This window comes from Apteryx rowi, unplaced genomic scaffold, assembly GCF_003343035.1.
Source record: "Apteryx rowi isolate R43461 unplaced genomic scaffold, aptRow1 scaffold_12, whole genome shotgun sequence".
In the NCBI taxonomy this organism is placed as follows: Eukaryota; Metazoa; Chordata; class Aves; order Apterygiformes; family Apterygidae; genus Apteryx; species Apteryx rowi.
The window spans coordinates 6,054,194-6,080,504 of NW_020447419.1; the positions used below are offsets into that span (position 1 = coordinate 6,054,194).

The 26,311-nt window shown below is 40.8% G+C and overlaps 1 protein-coding gene across 3 annotated transcripts in view; it reads left to right on the top strand.

Annotated features, from left to right (window-relative positions):
* The first annotated feature begins 336 nt into the window (after positions 1 to 336).
* Positions 337 to 26,311, top strand: part of CREB1 (cAMP responsive element binding protein 1) — a 42,178-nt gene continuing 16,203 nt past the window's right edge. The window contains exons 1-3 of one of the 3 annotated variants that reach the window (XM_026087374.1): positions 337 to 578; positions 20,806 to 20,927; positions 24,427 to 24,573. In XM_026087374.1, the coding sequence (XP_025943159.1) occupies positions 20,814 to 20,927; positions 24,427 to 24,573 (261 nt within the window). In that variant the 5' untranslated portion in view covers positions 337 to 578; positions 20,806 to 20,813. Of the gene's footprint in view, positions 579 to 14,074; positions 14,097 to 20,805; positions 20,928 to 24,426; positions 24,574 to 26,311 lie in introns of those variants that run through there. The other 2 variants (XM_026087384.1, XM_026087392.1) reach the window with 2 other exon arrangements.

The following is a 26,311-nucleotide window of genomic DNA, read 5'->3' on the forward strand; positions in this document are numbered from 1 at the left end:
GGAGTCCCGCGGGCGGCGCTGCCTGGCTGCCCACGCTTCGCCCCCTCCGCCGCGCCCGGGGCGGCTCGGCGCTTTCCGTCAGCGCCCGGCGCGCTCGCAGCGCTTCCGGCGCCTTCGGCCGCGCTCGCGCGGGGGGGGAGGGGCGCCCCCCCGCCGCGGCCCCGCTCGGTGCTTTCCGCGCGGGCTGCCCCGGGCGGAAGCGCCGTTCGCGCCTTCCGCGGCCGCTCGGCTCTTTCCGCCTCCCCTCCGGGGAGCTTCGTTCGTTTCCGCGGCCGCTCGGCTCTTTCCGCGGCGGCCGGCGGCGCGCTCGGCCGTTCCCGCCGCCCGCCGCGCGCTCGGCGGTTTCCGTGAGCGCTCGGCGGTTTCCGTGCGGGCCGCGGCGCTCTCGGCGCTTGCTCCCTGGCTGGCGCTCCTCAGTCGGCCGCTGCCTGCCTGTCGCCGGGCTGGGAGCGCCTGTGTGTGTGTGAGTGACGCGGCGGAGGTGTAGTTTGACGCGGTGTGTTACGTGGGGGAGAGAATAAAACTGCGGCGAGATCCTAGGCGCGAACGAAAGCAGTGACGGAGCAGCCTGGTAACCGGTAAGAGGAGGAAGGCGCCCAGCAAACAGGGGCGGGGGGGAGGGAAGGAAATGGAGCCCGGCGGGGACCAGGGGGAGCAGCCGGGCGGCAGGACGCGGGGGCCCGGCCTTGCACCGCCAGCGGGAGGGGCGCCCGCTTTAAAGATGGAGCCGAGCCCTGCAACATCCCCGCCGCCGCCGCGCCGCGAACAAAGGATAATGGCGGATGGGAGCCGGCCCCGGCGGCGGCGGCGGCCGCCACGGCCGGGCGGCGGCGACTCTGGCGGCAGCCAGCGGCGGCGCTCAGCGCGGCGGGAAGGGGGGATCGCGCCCCCCGGCCCCGCCGAGGAGGAGGAGGAGGCGGAGGCGGAGGAGGAAGACGACGAGGGGGGAGAGGCGGCGGCGGCGCCTGCACACCCACCCTTTCCCCCCTCCGCGGCGGGGTGGCGTCCCCTGCCCCCTCCGCGCACCTCCTCGCGGGCGCCCCTGTTTTTCTTTATTATTATCATCACTATTATTATTCCCCCCACCGCCGCCCCCGTGTGTGTCTCTCCCCGGCGCTGCCAGGGCAGGGCGAGCGCGGCCTCCCGGCCGGCGAGGCCTCCGCGGCGGCTCGGGGACGGGCCCCGCCGCGGGCCGCCAGCCCTGGCCGCGGCCGCGGGGGCGCCTCGGCCGCCGGCCCGCGCCCGCTGCCGCCTCCTTGCCCAAGAGTTTCACTTCCCGGCGACCCGAGCGTGCTGTAAAAATAAATAAACTCTCGCAATTGAAAAAAACCAACAACAACAAAACACACGGGGTGCTCCTAGGCTCTGTAACGTGCCCTTAGGCTCTGTAACAAGAAGTTTTTAATAAAAACCGTGCACTGAAGTTTGGGCCGGCATTTGATTTTTGGTGGTTTACTCGCATTGGAAGCGTGGGGCATGGTCGTATGCAGAAGGCTGTAAGAACCGGTGAGCTTGCTCGGTCACCCAACACCGCGTGCCGTTAACATATTGGAGGGAAGATCTCTAAGGCTAACGCACAGATCACATAACAAAGATACGGTTCCTTTCTGCAGCGTGTTTCTTTCCTGTTAGTATTTTTAACTGAAAGTGAACTTGAGCCTGGCCATGGCCGGCAAATCTCAGTTTGGGGTTTGCTCTTGCCAGTTTTCCACAGACTCTTCAGTGCTGCACAAAYGAGCAGGATTTGACCTCCATCAGTGCTTTAATAGCAAATGTCAGCTAAACTGTCTTTACCACATTCCACCAGTCCTACCTTGCCTTTGACTGCTGCCACTGTGGGGCTTTTTTTCACCCACTTTATTGTCTAGAATAGAAGACATTATTTTGACTCTATTTAATCTTGCAAAACCTGTGTTTCTGCATCTTTGTGTACAGTAATAAGTAAAAGCGCTCCGGTAATCTTTTTTAAAAACATATTTTTAACCAAAGATTTTTATACCTGTCAAAAGTATATACAAGGATAAAAAAAAATTATAGGTCATGTGACTTTTCCTTACAAAAACACTTTTTTTTTTTATCCTCCTTAAATATTGAAATGCATACATGTAATCTTCTGCTTCTGGAATAACACTTATCATGAAAATTGTTTTTGGGGGGGGGTTGGAAACAGGTTTCCTAGTTCTTAAATAAAAGACTAGAAACTTATTTGAAAATATTGKATATATCTTTTCAATCCCATTATGACCACCAAGCATTGTATTTTGAAATACTGGAACTCTGAGATTCTGCTTTCTCCCTTTCCCTGTGTCATCAAACATAGGTTTTTACTCTAAAGTGTGATGTCCCTGAAATACGTTCTTTTATTCAAGATAGGTATGTGTGATTTGTGTAAGCGTCTAGATCGGCCTGTCCTTTCTTGCATATAAATTTGTTCTCTGTCACTTCCACCACTTCTGTTGAAATGAAAGCCAAGGTGTTCTACATCACTTCACTCTGAAAAATATCAACGTGAGAAGAGGGTTGCTAAAGTTGCAATTGAKTAATAGGCATCTGTGGACTTCAGTGAGCAATGTAGCCATTGATAGTGATTAAACAGAACATAGTGTTTGATGTAATTCATTCATTTTTGGTTTGATGGACTATTCACTTCATTTTAAATACAAAAATGTGACAGTAAACTTTTGCATGTCATTATTTTGTAGCTTTAGAAACATAACATTTTATTTATTCCCGAACCATTCTATTTCATGATAGAGTGGAGGACTCTCAAATCAAACCTATTCCCTGCATTTCCCTGTAAACTTTGTATCCTCACTGATCAGAGAGAAAAGAGAGCAGGAAGGTAATAATGTATTTGTCAAGCATCACTTATGGGTGACCTAAAATGAAATATTTGGATGTAGGAAGTTAGAGTATAATAATTCTTCATTTTTTTTTAGTTTCACTGGTGGAACATCCAGTAATATTTGATGTTTAGATTAGTACTCTCAGCTTTGTATCCGAGTCTGCAGTAAATGGTCTACATCTGATCTAAATGCCTGTTGTTTTCCCATACTTTGGGGAAAGGAAAGTATAAGGGTGCCTACTACTCTGTAAGGAGGAAGGGTCTGAAAGGGGAGAGGGGTCTGTTAGATCCAAAACATTTAGAAACAACTAATTTAGACTGTCAAGTCATCAGTCTGTCGCTTCCTGGAAACTTGCACCAGCGTAGCTATTGCTGGTACTGGTATCAAATATAAAATATTCTGTAGTAGCTCATGTTAATCTGGAAAGTAGCTGTTCTGCTGCAGTAAGAAGTAAACATGCCTCTTCTTGCATAGCTGCAGCTACAGCTCTCTAGGTGCAAATTTTGGTAGTAGGTAAGGCCCTGACTAGGAATTTCTGTTGACACCCATGCGAAACAAATGGGATATTCACACTTCACCTCTATTTTAGGATCTCTGGGAGCAAGTGGAGATCAGTTACTCATGCCACACTTCTCAAGGCTTTTTTGCAGTGAGAAGGCCTAGCTAGCTTTCTGCCTGTAATTTAAAGTTATTTTCATGGAAAATGACAGTAATCCTCGTCAACAAAAACAACCCTACTGGGTTTGGTTTGAGCTCTCTGGTGCCCTGCCTGCATACAGTTGAAGTTCCGTGAGGATTCAGTGATTTTTTTTCTCTAAATCAAAAACTATGTTGCCTCATCTGCAGTCTGTGTGGTCACATTTCATGGTGATTATGAAAATCTGAGCACTCTCTGTGGGTAATGATTTTCTTTTTACTTCTCCCAGCTGTTAAGTTGTTCATACCTACTTTATTCTTAAGCTTTTAGACCACTTGATTGTACCACCATTAAAAAAGTGAGTGACAACAAGCACTGCACTTTCCGTGTTGCACATTTATAAAACAGTCTTAAGGACTGTGGAGAAGACGAAGATGTGCTTGGGTCTGGTAGCTCTTTTAGGAATGCTAGGTAAAGCAGCAGTTGGAAGCAGACAAGGATTTTCACATTTCATGCTGCTGCTGTTTTTTCTGGCAGTGCTGGATTTAGAGTATCCTGTGAGGAGTAGAGGGAAAAGAAAACAGCAGATGGTGGAAGAGCCTCTTAAGGGGGTAGAGGGTGAAGAATTTGGAGGAAACTTGTGTGTGTCTGCATGTATATACACACACACACACACATATATTTATGTATATATTTACATGTGTTTAAAACAGCATTAGCTACTGGTTAGGTACTCTCAGTGATTTTGAGCAAACTGCCTAGGTACAGTGTTTCTTTCACACCTTAAGATAATAAGCATATCTGCTTTTCTCACAAGAGTATTGTGAGATTTGATGTTTGTCATAAATCTGAGACCATCAGGTGGAAGACGTAAAAATAGTTCCAAAGATATGAGTCCTGATGATTGCTGTTCTGGACTTCCTTACTTCTCAGTTTGGTCCCTGAGATTGGCCAGTGCTAGCTACTTCAGACAAAGCTGCAGGAAGCCCCATAATGAACTATTTTAAAGCTATCTCCATGCAGGAAATTGAAACATTAAATGCCTATCTCTGACGTTTTCACACTTGTCCTTCCCTCCCCTCCCTCCCCTCAAACAAGTGGTTTGTGAAAATCTATCTCTGATCCTCTCTATGTTGTTCCAGTGGTAGCTTGGTTGGTTGATGAAGGTATCACCAATTTTTTATTACTTTTTCCTATTTAGAACAACTGTAAAGCTGGGTCCTGTTTTCCTCTTGTGAAGAAAAATTTTCAGATAGCTTTCTGAACTTAGGAAAGAGCAAGTTCTTTCCTTGAGAAGAGGCTGACTTTAGGAATAAAAGCTGCATGGTATGGTAGCCTGAGAAAACCAGGAATTCCTGAAGCTTGCCTACTGACTGACAGATTGAAACTGGTTCCACATAAYTTTTTTTGACAGTATTATTGGCTTAAGCAATCTGCACGTCTGGCCATTTGTTCATGTCTTCTCCATTGCACTGACACAAACGTTTGGGCTGCTGCCTGTAAACCTGACTGGAATGATCCAGCGGGGTGAGGGGTGGGGGGCTTGACTATTTTTCACCTGGCTCATCCCATTCCCAGGTTGCTGCATGGCTGCACAGTGGCTGTACCAGCATAATCAGGGAAGGGGTGGGACTGCAATGAGCAGGAAGATAAGAGCAGTTTAAACAGCAATGCTGCTGAATGGGAAAATGCAGTCTACATACATTTTTTAAATTATTCCTATGTTTATAACCAGGAGTGGATGACATGGATCCTGTTGTAGTTCTTTCTGTTGTGGTGCAAGATCAGTTATCTAAGTTTAAGTTTTCACATGTGTTAAATGTAAGTAAATGAACATGAGCAACAGCTGTTCCCAAATGTCAATGCCATATACACATACAATTTGTTGCACTACTTGTATACTTGGCTTAAGCACTTTTTATCTTGTATATTTTTTTATCAGTTATGTTTACATCCTCAGTCCTGTTCTCCTGTTTTGTTGTTCATCAGTTCTAACTTCTAACCTCTTGTGTGTGTTCTCTGAGCTCCCCTTAGATGCGTTCTTCTTAATCATCTCTCCAGCTCCTGTACAACCTCCTGTGACATTTTGGTTCCAATGTTGCAGGCATCTTTCTGGTAGATGCTACTATAAACCTTCTCTCATTCTCTACTGCTATTGAAACATCAATCCAATTTGCTGGCAGACTATCCCTTGCATCTCTTCTAGGACTGAATGTAAAATCTTTTCCCATCTTGTTTATCTTTTAAACCCTATGGAACAAAAGAAAGAAAACATTTCCTTGCCTTTATCTGCTGACTCTTCCTCTGGCTCTGTTTAGCTGGCCCTGCCTCAAACTCTCGTGGTGCATGTCCACTCCTCCAAGTGATATGGAATACAAGCAGTTTGTAAATTTGTGCCTTCATACACTGTAGAGAGCTTCTCTTGAAAAAAGCCTAAGGTGTTACTATAAAAGTAGGACTCCTGCCCCTCTTTGTGAAACTCATTGGAATTTTTCTCTTTCATGCTGCTAGGAAAATTCTAGGAGGGAATACCAAGGGAGGGAAGAAGTGAAAAGGGTAGTATGCACTGTGCAGTCCTGCCACAGAATAATACCAACAGAAGTCTATTGCTGTGGTTTCAGCTGAGCTGATACAACTGATTGTGGCTCTCAAAAGACAGATATCTTCCTTCTCTCCTGCTCCTGGTTGTGGGGTGTTGGCCCGTCCCTTATGCTGGCTGTAGTCTTTGTTATATAATTTAATGAGTCAGTTCAGATCACTAATCCAGGAGAAAACTTTCTTTTTTTGACAGGTTAGTTTTCTTCTGGATGAGTGAGTTGGATCAGTTTGTGATTCAGATCCTTTTAGCACCAACACTGATGCAGAATCACAGTGAGATGTTAGGAAAAGGAAGAAGGAACACAACTTTGCCCCTTCAGCAGCAGAGTGCTGTTAGGTCAGTTCACCCATCTCAAGGAACTACAGCACACGTTTGCTTCTGAGAGAAAGTTAGGCTCTGTCCATGGTGATCAGAGCCGTGTCAGTTTGTCTTTGCTACAAGCTGTAACACGCTAAGTGTTTCAGTTGAAGAAAAATGCATGAGAGGGGAATTTCCCCTTCTTAAAAGCCTGGTGACATCTGTGTGGTTGAACTAGCTACACGTCATCAAAGGTAGGTTTTAGTCTTATCAAGAAATTGGATCAGAGTAACCACTAAATCCTTCTCTTTGTGAGGAGCCCAGTCACATGGGAAGAATTATATATAACATGTCTTTAACCAAGCCTAAATTGAAAGACAAAGTTCCAGAAGAGGTCCAGGTCCAACATCTTGGTATGAATCTGGTCAGTCCCTCCCAACAGTTGGCACAAGGTTCCTGGCTGGTGAGCTAGGTTTGGTTTTAATGTTATGACAGAATAATAAATAGCTTGGCCTCTCTTCCTGATTTTAAAATAATAATTGTGGCTCAACCTGTATTAACGTGAATGTTGGACCATAAGGTTAACATGGATTGTGTAGCTAGTGCACATCATTCTGGGCTCAGCAGAGGAAGAACTTTTGTGACAAAGCAGCTACTTTGTCAGAGATGGGGCTGTTTGAAGAATGCAGCTCCCTGCCTGATCCTCAGAAAGCTAATGCTGACTATGTAAAAAAAGATCATCCCATTTTCAGCCTCCCCCCCCCTTACGCAGAGTCATCAGTACTGTAGTAATAATTGCATTACAGAACATAGATGTTTGCTTTTTTCAGTCTCTTTCTCCGTTCACTATGTCTGTGATTTGACGTACTTTACTTTCAACGGCAGGCCTGGCTTAAGTAGACTTGCCTCACTTTCTCTGTTCCTGTCCCTGTGCCATTAGCAGTGGTACAGCTGTTTGGGAGGCTGTGAGGTGCAATGGATCAGGGAATTGGTCTAGGTTAAAAATAACTTGCATTTTCTGGTCTGTTTATAATCCAAATTGCTTTCTTAGTCCCGTTTATTCCACAGCCCAACAGACAGTTGTAAGCGTACAAATAAGAAAGAGAGGATGGGGAGGAAAGCAGAACCTGAGCTAGCACTGCTGCCAACAGAAATTCTTGTAAGGCCATAGCTGCAAAAAGCAAAATGGAGATTCTCTTTTTTATGCGACAAACTAATGCAAGAGACATTCTGTTTCTTTCTCCCACGCCTGGTGCTTCCCTGATGGCTCCCGTTGCCTACTCAGGGTCATAGTTCTGACCTTCAGAGTTATGTGCCAGTCACATCTCTGTTCCACCAAGGCAGCTGTGTTGCCCACAGTTAATTCAGTTCTTAAAACCCAGCGGAAGTATGTAAAAAAGGTAAATTTTTTGTGGTTATGGAGATGATACTTATGCACAGTAGATCTGCCTGGTAAGCATAGGAAAGATTTTTCTCATTTAAGAGGCCTTCCTGCACTGTTGAGACAAAAATACATGAAAAATAAACCAAAATCCACTCAGGTGATAGCAGCCAAAATTATTTTAGTAGAAAATTTGGTCACTGTTTAGTTTTGGTTATTTTTCAGGGAAGGAGCGGGTCACAGATTTAATCTCGGTGCATTAAGTTAGATAAATGTGTCTGCTATTGCTTCAAGACCTGTGCTGATTGACCAGGCACTACTGATTTTGTTTTCAGTATAACCGATAAGCCAGAGCAATTTTAGGATATAGCTGTGTTTAAAATATTTTCAAGTCTGAGCTGTGGCTTAGGCCCCAACCCTTTTGGTTTTAAAATTGCAAAGAATTTTGTGAAAAGGTAGTATTCAGAAGCTGGACAAGGATGAGGTTTGTAAGAAGGTGCTGTTTTTCTTACGCATACCTGGGGTATATGCTACTATAGCACTCTTAACTATAGAAGTAGTTGAAAAAAAGTTCTCACATGAGAGCACTGAAGCAAAAAAGAAGTTTTTCTTTACTGTATCTTAAAAAGGAAAGCTCTTAAATGATAACAAAAAGTATGTTGCCTCTGCAGATTTTGGCTATTTTGAATTCATTTCAGACATTTGGCTTTATATCTGGTAATTATCAGCCTTGTATAAATAGTTCAGTCTATCTTATTTTCAGATGAGCAGTTCTCATGGTAATCCATTAATAAAAGAGTGAAAACATTAATCTGAAACATCCATTTTGTTGTGTTTTCTTTCTGAACTCTTTAAAGGTTTTTTAAACAAGATTTTTCAATATTTATCAAGTTATATAACTTCATGTTCTTACCCTGTGGGTTGAACTGTAGAAATACTATATATGTTCCAAGCATCAAACAGAATGAACAGTGGTTTTTTATATAGTTTATGCCTATAAACCTGCAGCATAAATATATGAAGAAGCATTTTTTTTATGCATGATTTCTTTAGCCACTGACATTCAGAAGTGGGTTAGAAACATTCAAATAAAGCTGTACCTTCTTGTCAATAGACGAAATCACAGCACAGACAAAAATTGTTACATAAAATTCTCTTGTCACATTTAATTATACTGTTGATATCGCCTAAAATTTGATGTACTTGCCCTGAATTTCTTAACTGACTTGATAGTTCTCTAAAACCGCAGAATGATATGAGAACAAGTGTAGTCTTTATCACTTTGGAATTTCAACATCAGACCCTTTGCAATCTGCAGTATTTTGCTGAGGTGGCCTACAGCATCCAAACCCCAGGCTTTTGGTTTTATTCTGTTTTTACAGGAACAAGACAAGTGAGTGATGAAATTCAGGTATCTAATGTAATGTTATAAGGGACTGAATGAACAGTGTTAAATACTGAGAGTTGCCCTCCCTCATAAAAGGAAGGGAAAGGAAACATTTTATTTATTCCAGAATTTCTGGGACTTTCTAGAGGATGCGGTTTCAAAATACAAATTTGCACTCACATTAGAATGTCATCTTCAATCAGTGTAATCTCTCAGAACTTTCAGTCTGCTCTTACAGTACAGTATTCTATACCTGTGAAGAGTATGATGTATTTTCATATTGTAAAATTAATCTAGACTCTAGAAATGAATTACTTTGGAATTGAAAGATTTCAGGTAATAATAAACGTGTGTTTCTATGAATATCTGTTTTTGTAGCATTCCTACATATGCTTCCACTAAATCACACCTGATACCTAATTTAAACTTATGATTAAGGAAACACCCATATTGAGGTGATTTTCTCTGTTAGAGCTGCAAGATTACCATATGTTTTGTTCACGGCCCTTGGGCTTGGAGCGTTCAGGTTAACTAGACTCTGTGAGTCTGTGTAATGCACTGTGTTTTTTTAAGAAGCTGTTCTTGTTCTGCTCCAGGCAGCAAAGAGAGCTAGGTGATCTTCTGTAGAATTTTAAAAGTAGCCTTACCTTTTTTTACCTAACCAATTTGCCATGGACCCGGTGATCCAGAATATGTGAATGTCTGTGCTACCTATATATAGCAAAGTTTATGCAGGAGACATTGTTATTAAATGTCCTTGGTTTGACCCAAATACATCATAGTCCCTCTAATTCACTCCTAGGACAGTAGCTCTGTTGAGCAGTCAGTCGTTGCTCCTATAATTGTCAAGTGCAAGTTTCAGTAGTTTCCCCACCTAAGAGATGACCATTCACTCAGTGCAAATATGTACTGAGTCTYTCCCTACAGAATTTTACATTACCATGGATTTGGGATTGCAGCAGTTCCTCCAGCTCATGCCTCTGAACTGGGATGTGTAAAGGTTGCATGGCTCCTGGACAAARATCCTTACAACGTGGCAAAATGTTTTCAAATATTTCTTGAGCAGTTAGGTGGGACRTATTCTGCCAGAAAGACTGATGGGACAGTAAAAGGTTGCAAGACAGAAATACGTAAGGAGAAAGGCAGATACCTATTTGAATAACTGTGACACAGGTCAAGAGGAAATCTCAAGTTCTGACAGGTTTGCACAGTGGAAAAAAGGAACATGCATACCGCCTTCAATGGGTCGTAACCTTGCTGCCTTGGCATCATTTTCTGCTCCAAATGCCACTGTGGACACAGTCCTCTTCTCTGACATCATCTCCCATGTTCTCCCCCTCACTGGGGAGGGAGGAGGTATCTGTCCATTTGCAGAATTGGCTCTTTGCTTTCTGTGATTCTGGATTGCCTTAGCTCTTCCTGCCGGAAGACCTTCAAATGCTAGTATATGCTATGAAAGGAGGTCGCCCAAAACATGCCTCTTCTTGGTGAACAGCACAACAGGATAAATTATAGGGCATATCTAGATGGCTGGGTGCTASCAGAGCACTATCTGTGAAGTGCTCACAGAGCCAGCCAGGTGCAACCCACCTCCTTATGCAGGAGTCATGAAGCTGCTTTAGTGTGGCACGTAGCCTGAGCTGATAATCCTTGCTAAGAGGCAGGGTTTACTAGCTCAGGCACAGTGCCGGATTAACAGAACAGAGATGTTAGTTTGTTATACCCATTGCTATACTCGCATTACTTGGGTTCAGGCTACATTAATACACTGCATGGCTTTTAGACTGGAGTTGGTTCATGTCCAGCCAGCTTGGACCACGGACTGAGCAGATGTAGTCCCCACCCCTCTATATGAACATACCTGCTGTTTGCAGAAGTGAGCACTACTACTAAGCATCTAATAGCATCTTAGAGACTGCCTTTTGAAGTCATAAAACAGTTTTCTCACTCATTTTAGTACAGATACAATCATCTCTTCCTTTTGTTTTATTAAAAACTGCCATCATACTAGACTTTGTTGCAGTTTAGCACCAGATGTTGAAGTGCAAATGTGAGACATATCTGGCTTCGTGTCACTACAGTCAGTTGTGTTGAGAGGTCACAACTTCAAATCTCATGAAGTCTTCATTCCTCACTTTTCCACCTACTATTGTTTGGACAAAGATAAAAGGAGAATTGGGACCAGAAATCAAACCTAGTCACCAGCAGCTATGCTGAACAGGATTGTCAATTTACTAGGCCTGTACCAATTGCAAAGAACTTGAGTTGATGATATATTCACTGGGAGGATCAGCTCCCGAATGCTGTCATAAAAATCATCTGACGCCTATATTTTACGTTATGTTAAAAATGTCTGCATACGAATGATACTGTTCAGATGTAGTTTTTGCGATTTTTATTGAGTTACCAACAGCTGCACAGAGCAAAGTGAGCCACAGTGCTTTCAGTGGACACATGGAGAAAAAAGGTGTATACTTTGATATTTTTTACATGGTTTAATTTTTGTTAGATGAAAACTTCTACAGTTAGTAGGAATTAGAAGAAATCACTATAGGGTGCAGATGAAGTGCTTTTTATATTTAAAAAAAGTCAGAGAAAAGATGGTAAGCTGCAGTAATAAACTGCGGTCAATTTGATTGTAAATACACTATAAATAGAGAAGAAATTGGCAACAAATGTATAAGAACTATAAGATGTGCTAAATTCTTAGAAACAAGCAAGTTCTTCTGAAGTCTCTGTGAATAGTTTGTATATACTGTCCAGTACACCCTTAAAAATCTGTTTTCTCCAAAATTTCAGTTTGCAGACATCTTTTGGAAGTGGGTTTTGGTTTTGGTTTTTGTTTTCTACACATTTACTAGAGGTATTTATTACTAGTTAACACATTTCTTTCATATTATGGATCATATACATAATCAAAGCACATGAATTAGTCTTTTAGTACCCTAAGTGCATTCAGTGTGAGGGTGAAACATTTCTAAATACAGTATATTTATGGATTGTGTCTTCAATAATAATAATAGTTACCAAACAACTTTACAGCCTTTCTGGGATTTGTTTTTTCATTCGTTTTAGTCTGACAGTATTTGGAGGGAATTTCTGAATATGAAGGCGACAGGACAGTGGAGAGGCATTTGCTTGTTTTTCAGTGGAAATGTCTTAGGAAATACTTGYTCTGGTCTCCTCCCCACACCTTCTAGAGGGCTCCTTGGCAAACTGGTGAATTCAGAAAAGACCTATACTGGCCATTAGGTAAGGTATTGTAGTTTAAATAGGAAATGGCGGGGGGTGGGGGGAAGGTTGTATTATCAGTTGAATTGAAATATGTAGGATTTTGGGGGGGGGGGGATCACCTTTATGTTTAGTGCCCAGTTCAGATTCTTGAAGAGAATGATTGTGATTTGGTTAGATCCCTYGATGACTCCATATTGAGTGAGGTAAAGCAGTATAGATTAAACTTAAATTAAATTCTGTACATATACAAGTACTTGCTGGATACTCTTACATTCATCAGATCTGTGATACAGGAAATAAATTGCAGTTAATTACTGTCAGATTTTCTTTTCCTTTTAGAAAGCTTGAAGGCAGAAGATGTAGTTATTAGTACAATGCCAGCAGTGTAGAATCAAATCAAGAAAATCCAGTGGTGAAGAATGTTCAAGCAACATTCATTTATACGTCCTGCATGTGAGCATATTGATTCACCTTCTTCCTGGGAAATGTCAGCTTTACTGTGCTGCTGCTAATAAAAAAATAAAACCTAGAAATGATCTCTGATATGAGCGCTCTACTCTGTAGCTCTGAGATCAGGTTTTAGGTCTCCTGCTCTTGTTTTAAAATCTGACGCTGCTTTTCCTTTTGTGAAAGGGAGATTGAGCAGGCAGACAACTGTAAACCAAATAATTTGTTCCATTACTTTAGTCATTTAGATACCTAAGTCTGTTAAGCGTGAGAAATTTTCATTGATATTGGAAGTGTAGCCATAACTGCCCTAGAAGTTTGACTGGGAACATATGTTTCTCCCAACAAGTTTCCATCATGAGCCAGAAAAGTTTCTTGGGCATAATCAAGGTTCCTGATTGCATTTCTTCTGTGAACTGTATGCAAATAGACGTGAAAATAAATTGTTATCGTCACTTTCTTTGGCTGTTACAGTGTATGTTCAATCAACAGAGCGTTTTCAGACACTTCTCTGAACATCATGTTGATGTAGACAGAAGTGGGACTACAGGTATTCAATTAAGCTGATAGTTTAATTCTACTTTGTATAAGGTCTCTTTAAAGTGAGATTTATTTTTTCTTGTAAATTCGATACCAGATATTTTAATTTCAGTGAAGGAATTTTTCCATTTTTTTATTCTCCAGTTTGCCTGGCTGGTTGTCACGTTTGAATGCACATAATCTGAGGAATCATCTCCATTTCAGGCATTTTCAACAGAGCTGGTTAATGAGGCAATTCTTTTACTTACACCTCAAGCCATGACACTGAAGGAAGCTATTTCCCCAGCCCCTGCACTGCCCAGCCCTGAGGCTGGCATAAACACTGAGCGGCTTCGTGGTGAACTGGTTCAGGGAACTAATGTGGTAAAAGGTAATTTTAACAGGAATCGACAAACTAAGCTGTGTTGACAGCATGGAACACAGTCTGTTGTCACCAAGGAGAGAGCAGGGCAGGAGGAAACGGGGCAATGGCAGTGCTGGCTTAGGGTGACAGTGAAACTGGTATAAATTGCAATTCCTGTGCCAATCCACCATACTCATTAGAGACAGAGGGAGATAATTATGGGCCTGTCTTGTCCTGCAGAGCATTTATTACTAGTTATTTGGAGTTCCGTGTATTAGCTGTAAATAAAATTACTTGTCTTTGAACATTTCCAGTCTGGCAATCGTTGAATGGAATTCATAAAGCTGCTGTTCCGTCACTGCTGAAAGGACTGTCCTGCTGCAAGGTAACAGAGGAAATGTTTACAGATTTCATGTGAATGTCCTTAGCAATTACATTGAAAAGGTGAAAACAAATAATAGCATACAAGAGTAGTGTTTGATGACCTTTTCAGTGCTTTCATGATGGATCTGTGGCTTTGTAAAGCCACRTATAGTAAACACGGAGTGAGTTGAATTCCTGGAACTTCAGACTGTGGAGTTGTATTTGCTTTCTGAGCAATTGTACTGATATGCCTGCTATGAATAAATCAGAATACAGAACTTAGTAAGCACGGCTTGAGAAACAGATGTTACCTCCGCACTTTGGCATGGCTTTCCAAAACTCTGAACAGCCAGTGAAACCAGGAGTGGTGTACGCACAGCATTCATATAGTTACATGGCATTGATGTCAAACTGCCAAAAACTAAAAACTACTATCATACTTATTTTCCTGTTTGAACATCCTTGAATTGATCTCATGCTGAGGTTACCAAATATATTAGCATGAATAGAACACAGAAGGGGGCAAAATGAAGTCCACACAGATTCAGAACAAGAAGCTGTAAAATGTCAATGTAAAAGGAAAGTGCTTTATGAAATAATGTAATCTTTTTAGTACATTTAGCTTTCTCTCTTTGTAGCTACCACTGTTTAAAGATTTTTTTCAGGGAAGGAAGGAATTATTTGAGGAATCTTCCTTTTTATTGGAGAACTTTGGTAGACTGCGATTTGCAGAATAGGCCTTTCCCGCTTCTTCCTTGAAAGAGACTTCCTTATGAGCCTTTAACAAGATTTTATCCAATGTGGAACAGCTGAATTGGACTGCTGAGGACTTTTAAATATTCAAAGGTGTTCAGCCCTTCTTTGGATTCCTGAGTTCTGCACTTAGAGTCAGATGAAAAAACAGGCTAGTTTTCCGATAATGCATTTAGAAGAGACATTTCTAATGTAGAAGCTAGTCAAATATATGTATTTTTAAACGCATACACCTCTTAGGCTCTAAGTGCATTATGGCAAAACAGAAAATACAGTTCTAGCTTAATCCACAGAAATTCAACAGAACTGAATATTGAAGCAGTTAGTGTTCTTACACTGTAAATAAGTAAAMATGATGCTTCCACTGGAAGAAGCTATTTGACCTCCTTCAAGCCCCTCTCTGCCCTGGCACTTAGTTGCCGTGAGCATTTGAGTGGCTACATATTGAACTGGATCAGGAAACGAATGTGGCAATGAAGATGGCTTTTGTAGGTGATGTCAGGGTGAGTGGATGACTAGCTTATATGGCGCACAGTGGGCTCAAAAGGGGTCTAGGGTTTGTTGAGTCTCTGATCTGTACTGCTTTTGGAGGTTCTTATGTTGTTCTTCAAAGTCTGGGCGTGTACTTCTAATAAAATAAAATCAGAAGTCCCCATCCAGCTGTGGAGGAGGAAGAGCCCTTAAAGAGTTGCAAAGGGTGTAACTTAGTAAAGCCATGCTTGTTAGGGAACAATCTGTGACAGTAACAGAGGTGTAAACTGAACCATATTGCCTCAAAGGGTGGCTACTTTTGATGGCTAATAATGATCCATATACAAGTTAACAGTGAATTGTTGCCATGTCAGGATTAAAGAAAAGAAAGGCTTGCAGGGAGAGGTATTACATTTTGTTAGGCCAACTGACACAACTGAAGAATACAAAAAGCTTTGGGGCATTTCAGACCTCCTTCAGGTATGAAAGTGGATGGATGGTTACGTCATCTGCCATAACAGCCACAGCAATGTGTTTTGGTTCTTGGATTTAGCAGTGTTTGGGAAAGGACCTTCAGCTTTTTTCTTTAGTCTCATCCTGGGAAACAAAAATCCAACTTTGTCTGCAGAGCAGGAAAGCTCTGTGGTTTGTGTGAGCTAAAGTCCCTGGGAAAAAGAGGTAGAGAGAAACCAAGGAGGAGTGGAGTGTAATGTTCAGGAGGGATGCTGGTGTTTATAGGGATATTTGAGATGAGAGGTACTAAAAGAAGTGAGAACACCCAGGGAGACCAAAGAAGTATGGATAGGTGGGTATTAAGGAGGGAGGATGATGTTGATATGAAAAGTGTGGGAAGACAGAGTTGTATCTTCCAGGTTCAGTAAGCAGTTGGGAGGAGAAATAACTCTACTCATGCYCTGAATACACAGCATTGATGCTTGCTTTAATTAATGTAGATTATAGGGGTTACCATATCTGTAGTGTCTGTGCAGTATGTGAAGGATCAGTTTTTCATTGTTTTTCAAAATAGAGGTTTATACACTTCTATTTTTTATACTTTTGGCAGTTTTAAATTTGCCACCTTTGAACTTCACTATTATGTTGAGAAAGCGAAAGTTTCCAGTTTGCTTTCCTTTTTACTAATTTAGATACGTTTTTAATGTTTGAAGCACTTCTTTCTGAGGTAAATAACACAATTCTTTCCTGTCTATATACAAAGGGTTTTCATTACCTCAAGTGCTTTCTTTTTCTGAACACCCAAATTCCACAGAATCCATTTTTTCAATGGGGTCCCTGCCTCTACACTGTATCCAGCTGATGATGTAGGGTTCTCTATACAAATACCATAATTTTTAAACATTGTTCACTATCTCACTACTTTTGCATTCTAACATTTTAGCTTTTCCTATCACAGGTGCATGTTAAGTTGAAGTCAGTGAACTCTCTTGCAGTAGTGCCCAGCCCCCTTTCCCAAATTCATGCAATTAACGCTGCAGTTCTACTTAGATTTCCTTACAGTGTGTAGTTATGAATTTTCCATGCACTGTGCAACTGTTCATATTTATTAGCATCCATCTTCTGCTGTCATGTTGTAAATTCATCTAGTGTGGGTAGTTAGCTTCTGCTGAACTTCTTTTCCGGTACTGGTTTGACTAAAACCAGTTATTTGGTGTCAGCTGAAAGTTTTGCTGTTTGGCTGCTTACCTCTGGAGTTTTGAGTAACTTATATTAGTAAGCATATTAAGTAATGCTAATTCTTTTGAACTGTTAAAGAAAGCTGTAAATTAGATAAAAGCGATAAGTTAAACTGTCTCTAACTAACTAATCTTGTCATCCTTTTTACCTGTATTTGGTGTTCATACCTGGGATATTTTAGGCAAGCAGATTCTTGTGTGTGTCAACTCTTGTTGTTAATAGCTAACTAGTTTTTTAGTTATTTTTATTAAGAATGCTTTGTTCAAAATTACCTATAGCAACTGCTAACTTCTTCTCGAAGTGGGAATGCGTATCCTCTTTTAACAACTTGGTAAGTAGCGTAGAAGCAGGGAGGCATGAGCAGGTGTCCAGCGAGGAAGAAAGTGTGCTCCCACTTCCTCCATAGCCCTCGCTGGCCCCAAACTCGCATTCCCACCAGGAAGCCGTGATATCCCCGGCTCCAGTGAAGAACTCCAGAGTGGTGACTGCCGGGGAAACCGGTGCAAGGGGGCCAGGACAGGCCCCCATGCATGGGGCAGGAGGAGCGAAAGGATGCAAGTCTGAGCGCCGACACAAACACAAGACTGCCTGGGGTGTCCCACCAGCACAGCYTGTCTGGCCTCGGGGCGACACGAGAGCTTTGAAGGGATCTAAGGGTTGGCACTTGTGCAAATAACACAAGAGTAAGCACCTGTACCAAAAGACCTGCAAGTCACATTGGAAACTCACTTAAACTGCGTGTGTCAAGAGTCAAAGTCTTGCAGGCAGCTTCCTGCATTATTTGGTGCTTTACTGTATGCTGTGGGGAGGTTCCATGGGGATGTTTGCAAGTCACCTTGACAGTTGTTTTCCCAAATGCTGGCATTCTAGAGGAGGGAGCACTTCCAACAGATAATGCATATGCTGATATTATATATGCAAAAAATAATACAAGCATAGAAATCAAGCTTGTAAAATCAGAGGTGTTGATACAATATAATGTTCCAGTTTTAGGTGCTTTGCTGAACAATGCATAAGAAGATGGGAAATTCTTCCTCGGAAAACATTTCCATTTATTGTCAGGAATTTGGCACAGTTTACCTGTGTGAACATTGCTAAATACGTGATTTGAGACACTCCAGTTGCACATTTCATGTGTTTCTAATCCCATTTGTTTAGCAATTGACTCCACACTTGAGTCACAAATTTCTATCAGAAAACAAAAGCATTATCTGTTTCGCAACATATTTGAATTCATAGCCAGGAATTTTATTTTTTTTTAACTCCGTTTTGATATTGGCTGGGAGCTGCTGCTGCTGCACAGATCTGCCTGTTCCCCCAGAATGGTTCTGAAGAGGTAGTCTTTCGCCTGGAGGCACCACAATACATATGCAGGATTGGGAGAAAGTTGTCCATTTGCTTACCTTTAAGGGACTGGCTGATACACCCAAAAAAGTAATAAAACTGCTCCTTATTAAAAATGGTAAAAATCAAAGGGAAAGCTACAGCAATATGGTTTGTAGTTTGCACCTTGAGATTGCATGTTACTCAGAAAAAGTTGGGTATATATCATGAATGACTAAGAGTGTTAAAATATAGTTCATGCATCAAGGTTGGTATAGAAAACCACTTAGGTGTCATTAATGAAGTCTTTAGGCATAGTTTGGTAATGCATGTTAGTAACAGTGCAGGGGATTACTTTTGTGAAGTTGCGGCTTTCTGGGAGATGAAATGTAGTGGGGAAAAGATTCTTGGTACTGTAAGAAAGAATAGGGTTGTAATGTTGGCATGGCCACAGGCTAGTCTTGAAATTCTTATAAAAATTATAATTTACAAACTACTTAAAATTCAGTGAGTCTACAATGAATTTCTTACATGGCCAGATTACCAGTGTACACATACAGATACTGTGTATCTGTGAGCATTTGTCAAGAGTAATACCTGTTTTATGTGAAACATAATCATGGCAACAGTGAGAGACAGAACAAAACTCCAGGTGCTTAGAAGAATTTAACTTGCTTTTTTCCAAAAAATGTGTAGTTTGTCCGTTTGTTTTAAGGATAGGCTGAGTTTAATTATTTTCRTACATTTCATAAGAATTTCCAAACTGTTGTTGGAAGTAAATCCTTGGTACTTCAACATTTCAGTGTTACCACATGCACACACATGCACACACACGCACGCACACACACTGATTTGGACACCTTTAATAGTAGGTTGTGTAGATTTTGGTTTATATATGTTGATTTGCTCTCTTTTTATGTTAGATGCAGATACTCCTTTGAAATGCTGTTTCATATCTGTTGATTGGTACTTACTGTAAGACAGAAATTTCAGATTATTCTCGGGGATAAAGTGTGACTCTACTGTTTTGTATAATACACATCTTCAAAGAGTATTCTTTTTCCAATATTATCTTAAAGTACAGTCTGTACCGAAATGGAAGTTTCCTCAACTTTGTGTTTAAAAGGAAATGTTCTGTCGTTCTTAAGAACTGGTTGGTTTTCTTCACACAGAGTGCTAGGGCTGCCTGCAGTGATCGTGTGGTGGTCCTGGCACTATCACACATATTGACACTTTTTAAGTTGTTTCCTCGGTGGGCCACTAAGGTTCAGCAAGGAGCGGGGATTTCTTCTCCTTTCCACCTTCCTACAGATGTGAGTGTGCTCTGCCTCTAGGCTCTTTCCTAAAGCAGAGAGGCTCTGCTGGTTGTTTTTGCCCCAGCGCTGAGGAGAGGTGTGGTGGCTCCGGGTAGGCAGAAAAATGAGTAGATTGGGCAGCACAGAGCAGCATGCGAGATTAGTATTATGGATATGGAGGTAATACCCATTCTTAGTATTTTTGGTATTTGGTGTTCTGTATATTTAGTATTGTATATTACAGTGGTATTGCTGTATCACCGTTTGGGAGATTTCCCTATATTTCGAAGTTCTTTCTTACATATTAAATACTTTCATATCAGTATCTAAAGAAGACTGGAAAGTAATTTTCACAGATCAGTGCAGAATTTCACATTCATTACACTCTGCCTACATGCTTGTTTTTGGAAGTTATGCAACCTCTTTTTATAGAATTTTATGTTCTGGTGATCTAGACTTACTTAGCTATCACTTAAAAATAAAAATGTATCAGGAGCTATGTAGGATACAAAACTTAGGCCATGAAAACCTACTATATACCTCTTAATAGAAAGATAATTATTCACAGTAAAGTTCATCTAGAAATGGCTTCCAGCATTGTTTATACTGATTTTATAAACACGGAATAGAAGAGACTAAGTTGCTGTAATGTAGGCCCATGCACAGTCCAATTATGGAAAGAATTTGAATGGAGATGCTGCATATTTAGTTCAGACTGAAGACACTGAAAACGAAGTGCTCAACACAAAAAAAATTGCTATTGATTATCTGCAAACTACAGTTGGAGGAGGAGAGCTACGGCAGGGGAGGCTTCTAAGACCTAACTATGGCACTGAGACAGTGCCCTTCCTGACAAAATGCAAGTCACTATTTCAAATTATGAAAGTACTAGATTGTCATAGTAAAATTTCTCAAACAATTTTTTTATGATAAGCAAAACACATTTTTTTGTGATCTCAGTGTTGGATGAGACTGGACCTGTTTTTGTGGAAACATTACACACAGAAAAATCAACCTGAGGCAGACACATGCCATGAAGAGTTTTGCCTAAATGCTTAGTAGTTTGGCAACATTTTAATAAGCAAGTGAAAATAATATGTAGTAATGGGAGTTCAGCTGCAGTGATTGCTACCAGATCCACCAAGAATTATAAAATTGCATCCCAACAAAGACTTATGACAAATATTGTGATTGTAGGTAACTAAATGACCATGGAATCTGGAGCAGAGAACCAGCAGAGCGGAGATGCAGCCGTTACAGAGGCAGAAACCCAACAGATGACAGTACAGGCACAACCACAGATTGCAACATTAGCCCAGGTATAAAGTGATTTGGTATAAAAGTTCTATGTATTGGATAATTTTTTTAAGAAGGACGATGTCTGCTTGTGAGCCTGAGAGGAGGTTCCATTGATGTGATTCTAAAACAGGTGCTGTGTGTAGTTCCTTTAATTTTTATTTTCACATTTGTATAGCGGTAGAGATTTTTGACTTCCCATCACACTAGGCTGTTCTAGTTCTGAAGAACTGTATGTGTGTAAACTGTGGAATTTTAAAGAATAATGAATTATTTAAAATATTTCTAGCATTCTTTCCTGCAACCATCCCATTGAAAGGTATTTTTTCAAAACTTGTAATTTACTGTATTTTTTATATCGACTGGATTGTTTGGCTGTTGTCTTTTCTATTAGAAACTAGTCTATAACAAAGTGTCTAATTCTGAAGAAAACAAAGTGAAAATGTAGGTAAATAATGTAGTAAATACAAGAGCTGTCAGATGGGATGAATATTATAAGCATTATAAGCAAGTATGACATCTGACTGCTCATGTTATGCTATTATCTCCTAAATTTCACAGAATTGTTTGCTATTTAGTGAGACAGTAGTAGATCATTTATTAACCCCAAATTATTTTGGAGAGATAAAATATTATACAATCCTAGCTACATCTCTATTTTGGAACCCAGTTTCATTCTTGAATACACTGATGGTTGGAAGAAGCAACTCCATTGTGTAAATGAGTGCAGAATCTCTTCACGCTCTCTTCTGTAATCATTTCATTCAAAAACTATTTGCAGCTCTCACAGCACAAACTATTTTTTAGATCACATACTCTGAGGAATTTAATGTCTTTTAAATTGCATGATTATTTAATAGCTTATAATTTTATTAATTATGCCTTTAAAAAGTCATGACACCTTTCAATAAACCAGAGCTAGCTCCCTTCTATTCAAGTGATAGTACGAAGAGTGAAACTGTTGAAATGCACAGGGCAATTTGCATTCAGTGAGCTTCAGTATGATTTTACAGGCCACCAGCTGGCCTGCACCAGCTTGCCTCTCTGGGCAGTTTTTTCACTGTCTAACTTCGGCACAGGATGTAGGTGGTGTGAATAACACTTCAGTGTGAACTAAGTGGAAGTAGTTTATTTCTCTTGCAAAACCAGTAAGCTGCTTTTTACTTGGTGTGTGTTAAGATTTAGTGCCGAGAAGCCAGCGTGTTTTAAATTCATATCCTAACATACTAATCTCCAGGTAGCAAAACTTACAGGTATGTAGTAGATTGAATGCACTTTACTCAGGCAAAGTTACCATGGCACTTGAATGAGAATTTTATCTGGGTAAGAAAAAGAGGTGGGATTCTGCATAGCTATGTTAAAGTCCATGTGAACTACAAATAAAGAAGTAATATTTTCCCCAGTTTCCCCTGCTGTCATTCACTGTGTTATTTGCACCTTAGCAATTTCCCAGGCTTTGTGTTCTTTGTGGAGGTGATACCACAGTCCAAATGTAATTCCTTGTCTTGTTTACATCACTGTTATGTTATTACAATATTTTTAATATGTGGAGAGGCTGTGTTTGGCATTAGAGAGTGCCCTCAGAAGCTTAGGAAAATCTAAATAAATGATTATATCAATTAATTTTTTCTTTGTCTCTTGTACGGAGGGAGGTGACCCTCTTTGTAACCTTAGTTTAATTGTTGCATTTTTAGTGAGTTCAGGGTAGTTTTCAGAGTCAAAAGGAAACTTGTTCCAGTTCCACAAGGTATGAGTCAGAGACATCTGCGGAAGTTACACTCTGCTGTTGGCTTAGTTCAACCGCAAAGTAGCCTTCAGTTGATCAGCTTTGCTGTCATTGCCAAGGATTGTTTAGTCAGACATGTATTATAAAAAGGTCACTTTGTGAAGGAATATAATTTGCCAGAAGAGACTGTGTTGATGCTAGTCTCAGTCCCAGTTTCTCTCAGGTGCAGATGTGAGTTAAGTACTGCTGCATGATGCTGCAGCCAGCTTCATGGAAGAGGAAGGTAAAGGCAAAGACAGATCGGTGGATTAGGGAGGGATAGCTGTGGAGGAGAGGGGCCTACATGTAATTCCCCTTAATTTTCTTGTTAAGCAAGATTTCTTTGTAAATGACTGATGTTTATGGAAATTCAGAGATCATCCATTGCAGTCTTTTGAGAACCACGTGTTCGTTAGGACAGAAGAGGGTTTACTTCTGCATTCTGTATATAGCACTTCTTTGACTTTAGGGAGTACAGCAGTACAGCCCCCTCTTGCATTGTAGCCAGATGGATCAACCTTCTTGAAACTGCCATTAAATGTTGGAAGATTATTACATTTTTCAAACTTGAGTGTCTAGGAGAAGGCTGGCAAGTCAGTGACCCATGACCTGGCTGTGGTCTGCAATAAGCAGCTCATACACGCCTGCAGTCCTTTGCTGAGGGCCGTGACTGCGAGTCAGGAGCAAGCCACGGGCCACGTGAGCTGGTACGGCACCCTCACATCACTGTACATTTCAGGAGCCCTTCAGCAGTGCACATGTGCATTTTATCACGGGACAGTTGCTGACTCCCAGATGTGCAACAGAGCAGCTGCCCAACCAGCTTGGCATGTGGCCCTTGAGTGGCCCCATAATAGTCCTTGTGACCTGCCACAGCAAAGAAGTGAGACTTCCCTGCTCGGAGCAGACAGCTCTGTTTGGGCATCTCTGTCCTCCGAGTCTGAGCTCTTTCACAGGATGCGTGTGGTGGTGCACACAGTGTTAATGTACCACGCTGAAGTAGTTTGTGTATCACTGTTGGCATAGCCACTATGCCTAGAGATCTGTGCTGTAGAAATAAAGCTTCATTTAGGAACTGAAATTTTAAAACTTGGGCCATTTTTCCTCATAGAAATAAAATAACTCTAGGACTAGAGTTTGTGTTGCCCTGTTATACTGAACTAAAATAACTGCTTGGAAACGGTTTGTTTCCATTGAAAACCCACATTTTTCCTGTCTGAACATATGGTGAGTTTTCTTTTTCAAATGGGCTTTGCCAGCTACTTGACTTTATTCTCTAATAAGTCTGAAAGATATGACTCCCTAAAAATTTTAACTTCTTACATCTGGCAAACATTTTGCATTTTCTTGAGTGAGGACAAAAATGGCTCCACTCCCATATGTTTCTGACTTTTTTTCAGCAGTGTCTGTAGGAGTACACCCAAGTCCTAGCAATATTTAACTGAGGTAAGAGAAGTTTAATAATGTTTTTTATTAGGTTACCTCAAAATAAAGGCAGTTGTGATTCTTGCATTTCTTGGCAGTGGTTTTACAAGCAATGTTTTGAGCCTGCATAAATTCTGCATTAGATTAATCTGTAAAGTAGGTCAAATGTTGGGCTTAGGCATTTCAGGGGTTTTTGTATTGCGCTGAAACATTTGGGTCAGCTAACTGGTGTCTAGAAGAAGAGATGTAATTCTTTCACCAAAAAATGTTCCTGATAGCGAACTAAGAACAATGCAATAACCTAATTTATGCTCCCTGTCTGTGTTTTGCAGGTATCTATGCCGGCAGCTCATGCAACGTCTTCTGCACCCACGGTGACCTTAGTTCAGCTGCCCAATGGGCAGACAGTTCAAGTCCACGGAGTAATTCAGGCTGCTCAGCCATCAGTTATTCAGTCTCCCCAGGTCCAGACAGTTCAGGTACTTACGGAAGGACTCTGCCTGATATGTAAACTGGGCGTTCTCAAGGGACCTGCCCGTACCCTGGTTTCTCATGTGCTTGTGTGTGGATTGTGTTCTTTAAATATATATATATATATATATATATATATAAATAAACTTAAAGAGCATGTTGAAGGCAAAATCTGCACAGTATTTGCTACTCTGTGACTTTTTTCTATTCTGGTTTAACCACTTTTCATTTCCATACATGCTGAGTTTCATTTCCCTCTAGAACTTAGTTGGTGAGTTTAACAACTGATGGTTTTTCTTACTGTATTTCCATACTTCTCTCTCTGCTGTGTTTTTATACATCTTTATTGACTTGTAAGAATTCATATTATTAGCTCTGAAGTGCACAAAAGGGATTTTAGAAAATGTGTTTTTTTAATTATTCATGAAGCTAATGTACTGGGATGAGAGTCTTTGCTTCTTAGAAAACATTTGCCTTGGTTTACAAACGCATGTCTGTATGTTAATGGACCTTAACACATACCTGTCAGTCCCCTCATAAAAGTGATTTTAAAATTGCCTGTTGAATGTTGTTTGCTTTGTAAAACCTTAGTAATTAATTGTTTTTTCTGCAAACCAAGACAGATAATGAAAGAATGAGTGAAGAGACTGTTTAAAGACTTAGGAGAAAAGTAGTCCGTAATCCTTAAAATCTGTAACCTTTTTATGTTTTTTTGCTTTGGAACCACTAAGTCCAGCATTATTGAACACAGAATCAGAAAATGTTTAAGATACAACCGCTACACGGGACAAATACTGTACATCATGCCTTTGCTATTAGTACACTGAGCTCAAAAAAAAGTTAATTTTAAAAGCTAGCCATTGTGATTATTTGATACAGATATTTAGCTGGGTATTATTCTTAAAAGTAAGTGATGCATAATTTAAAACTAGGTCATTCTGATAATAATCTTTGTTTACTCCTTGTCAGCTTTAGTTCTGAGTTTCTGGCAGGCCCTACCCTCCTCAGCCACTGGAGTCAAAAGTTTAGAGTTTAAAGCTATTGGAGGTGAGCAGTTTTCAGAGAAGTGCACAAGTTACTAGCCAGGGGTGGAAGATAAGAGACTGATAATGAAATCATGTTTGGAATTCACCTGACACAATGCAAAGCAAGAGCGTGTTTGGAATGCTGTGGTATTCAGAGCCTGGCAGTTCGCAGCCAGCCTTGGATCTATCCAAGCCCTCCATGTTATAGTTGTGAGACTCAGGCACTGGCAAGGTTTTGAGCCTTTAGGAATCCTCTCAGTAGTGCACAAAATGTCAGACTACAAGCTCTGTTTCTCACATAGACCTTTAGCTATTTACTGTTTCATTAGCTTTTGTATATTTGTAGTATGAGCTGTTTGGGAAAAAAAAAATCCCTGTGTTTATATATTGGAGATATTTTTTACATTTTTAGCATTTCAAATTATTGAAGTATGATTGATACAAACATTTGAGCTTTCCTACATAAATCTTTGTAAGTGTTTTTAGCACAGATGTTCAGAATTACAGCACTGCAGAATTTTGTTAGCATCTTCAGGTATGATATTTTCCTGCCAATTTCCCAAAAGAGAAGGCAGTCTCTCTGTAACATGGCATCAAAGCCCAAAATACAAAAATCTGCTGCAGTTCCCATATTCACCCAATGATTTATAAATGGATCTTTCTCAGTTTAAATATTATGCTCTTTTGTCTCCAAACCCTTCTGCTTTCTATCTTAAGTTGC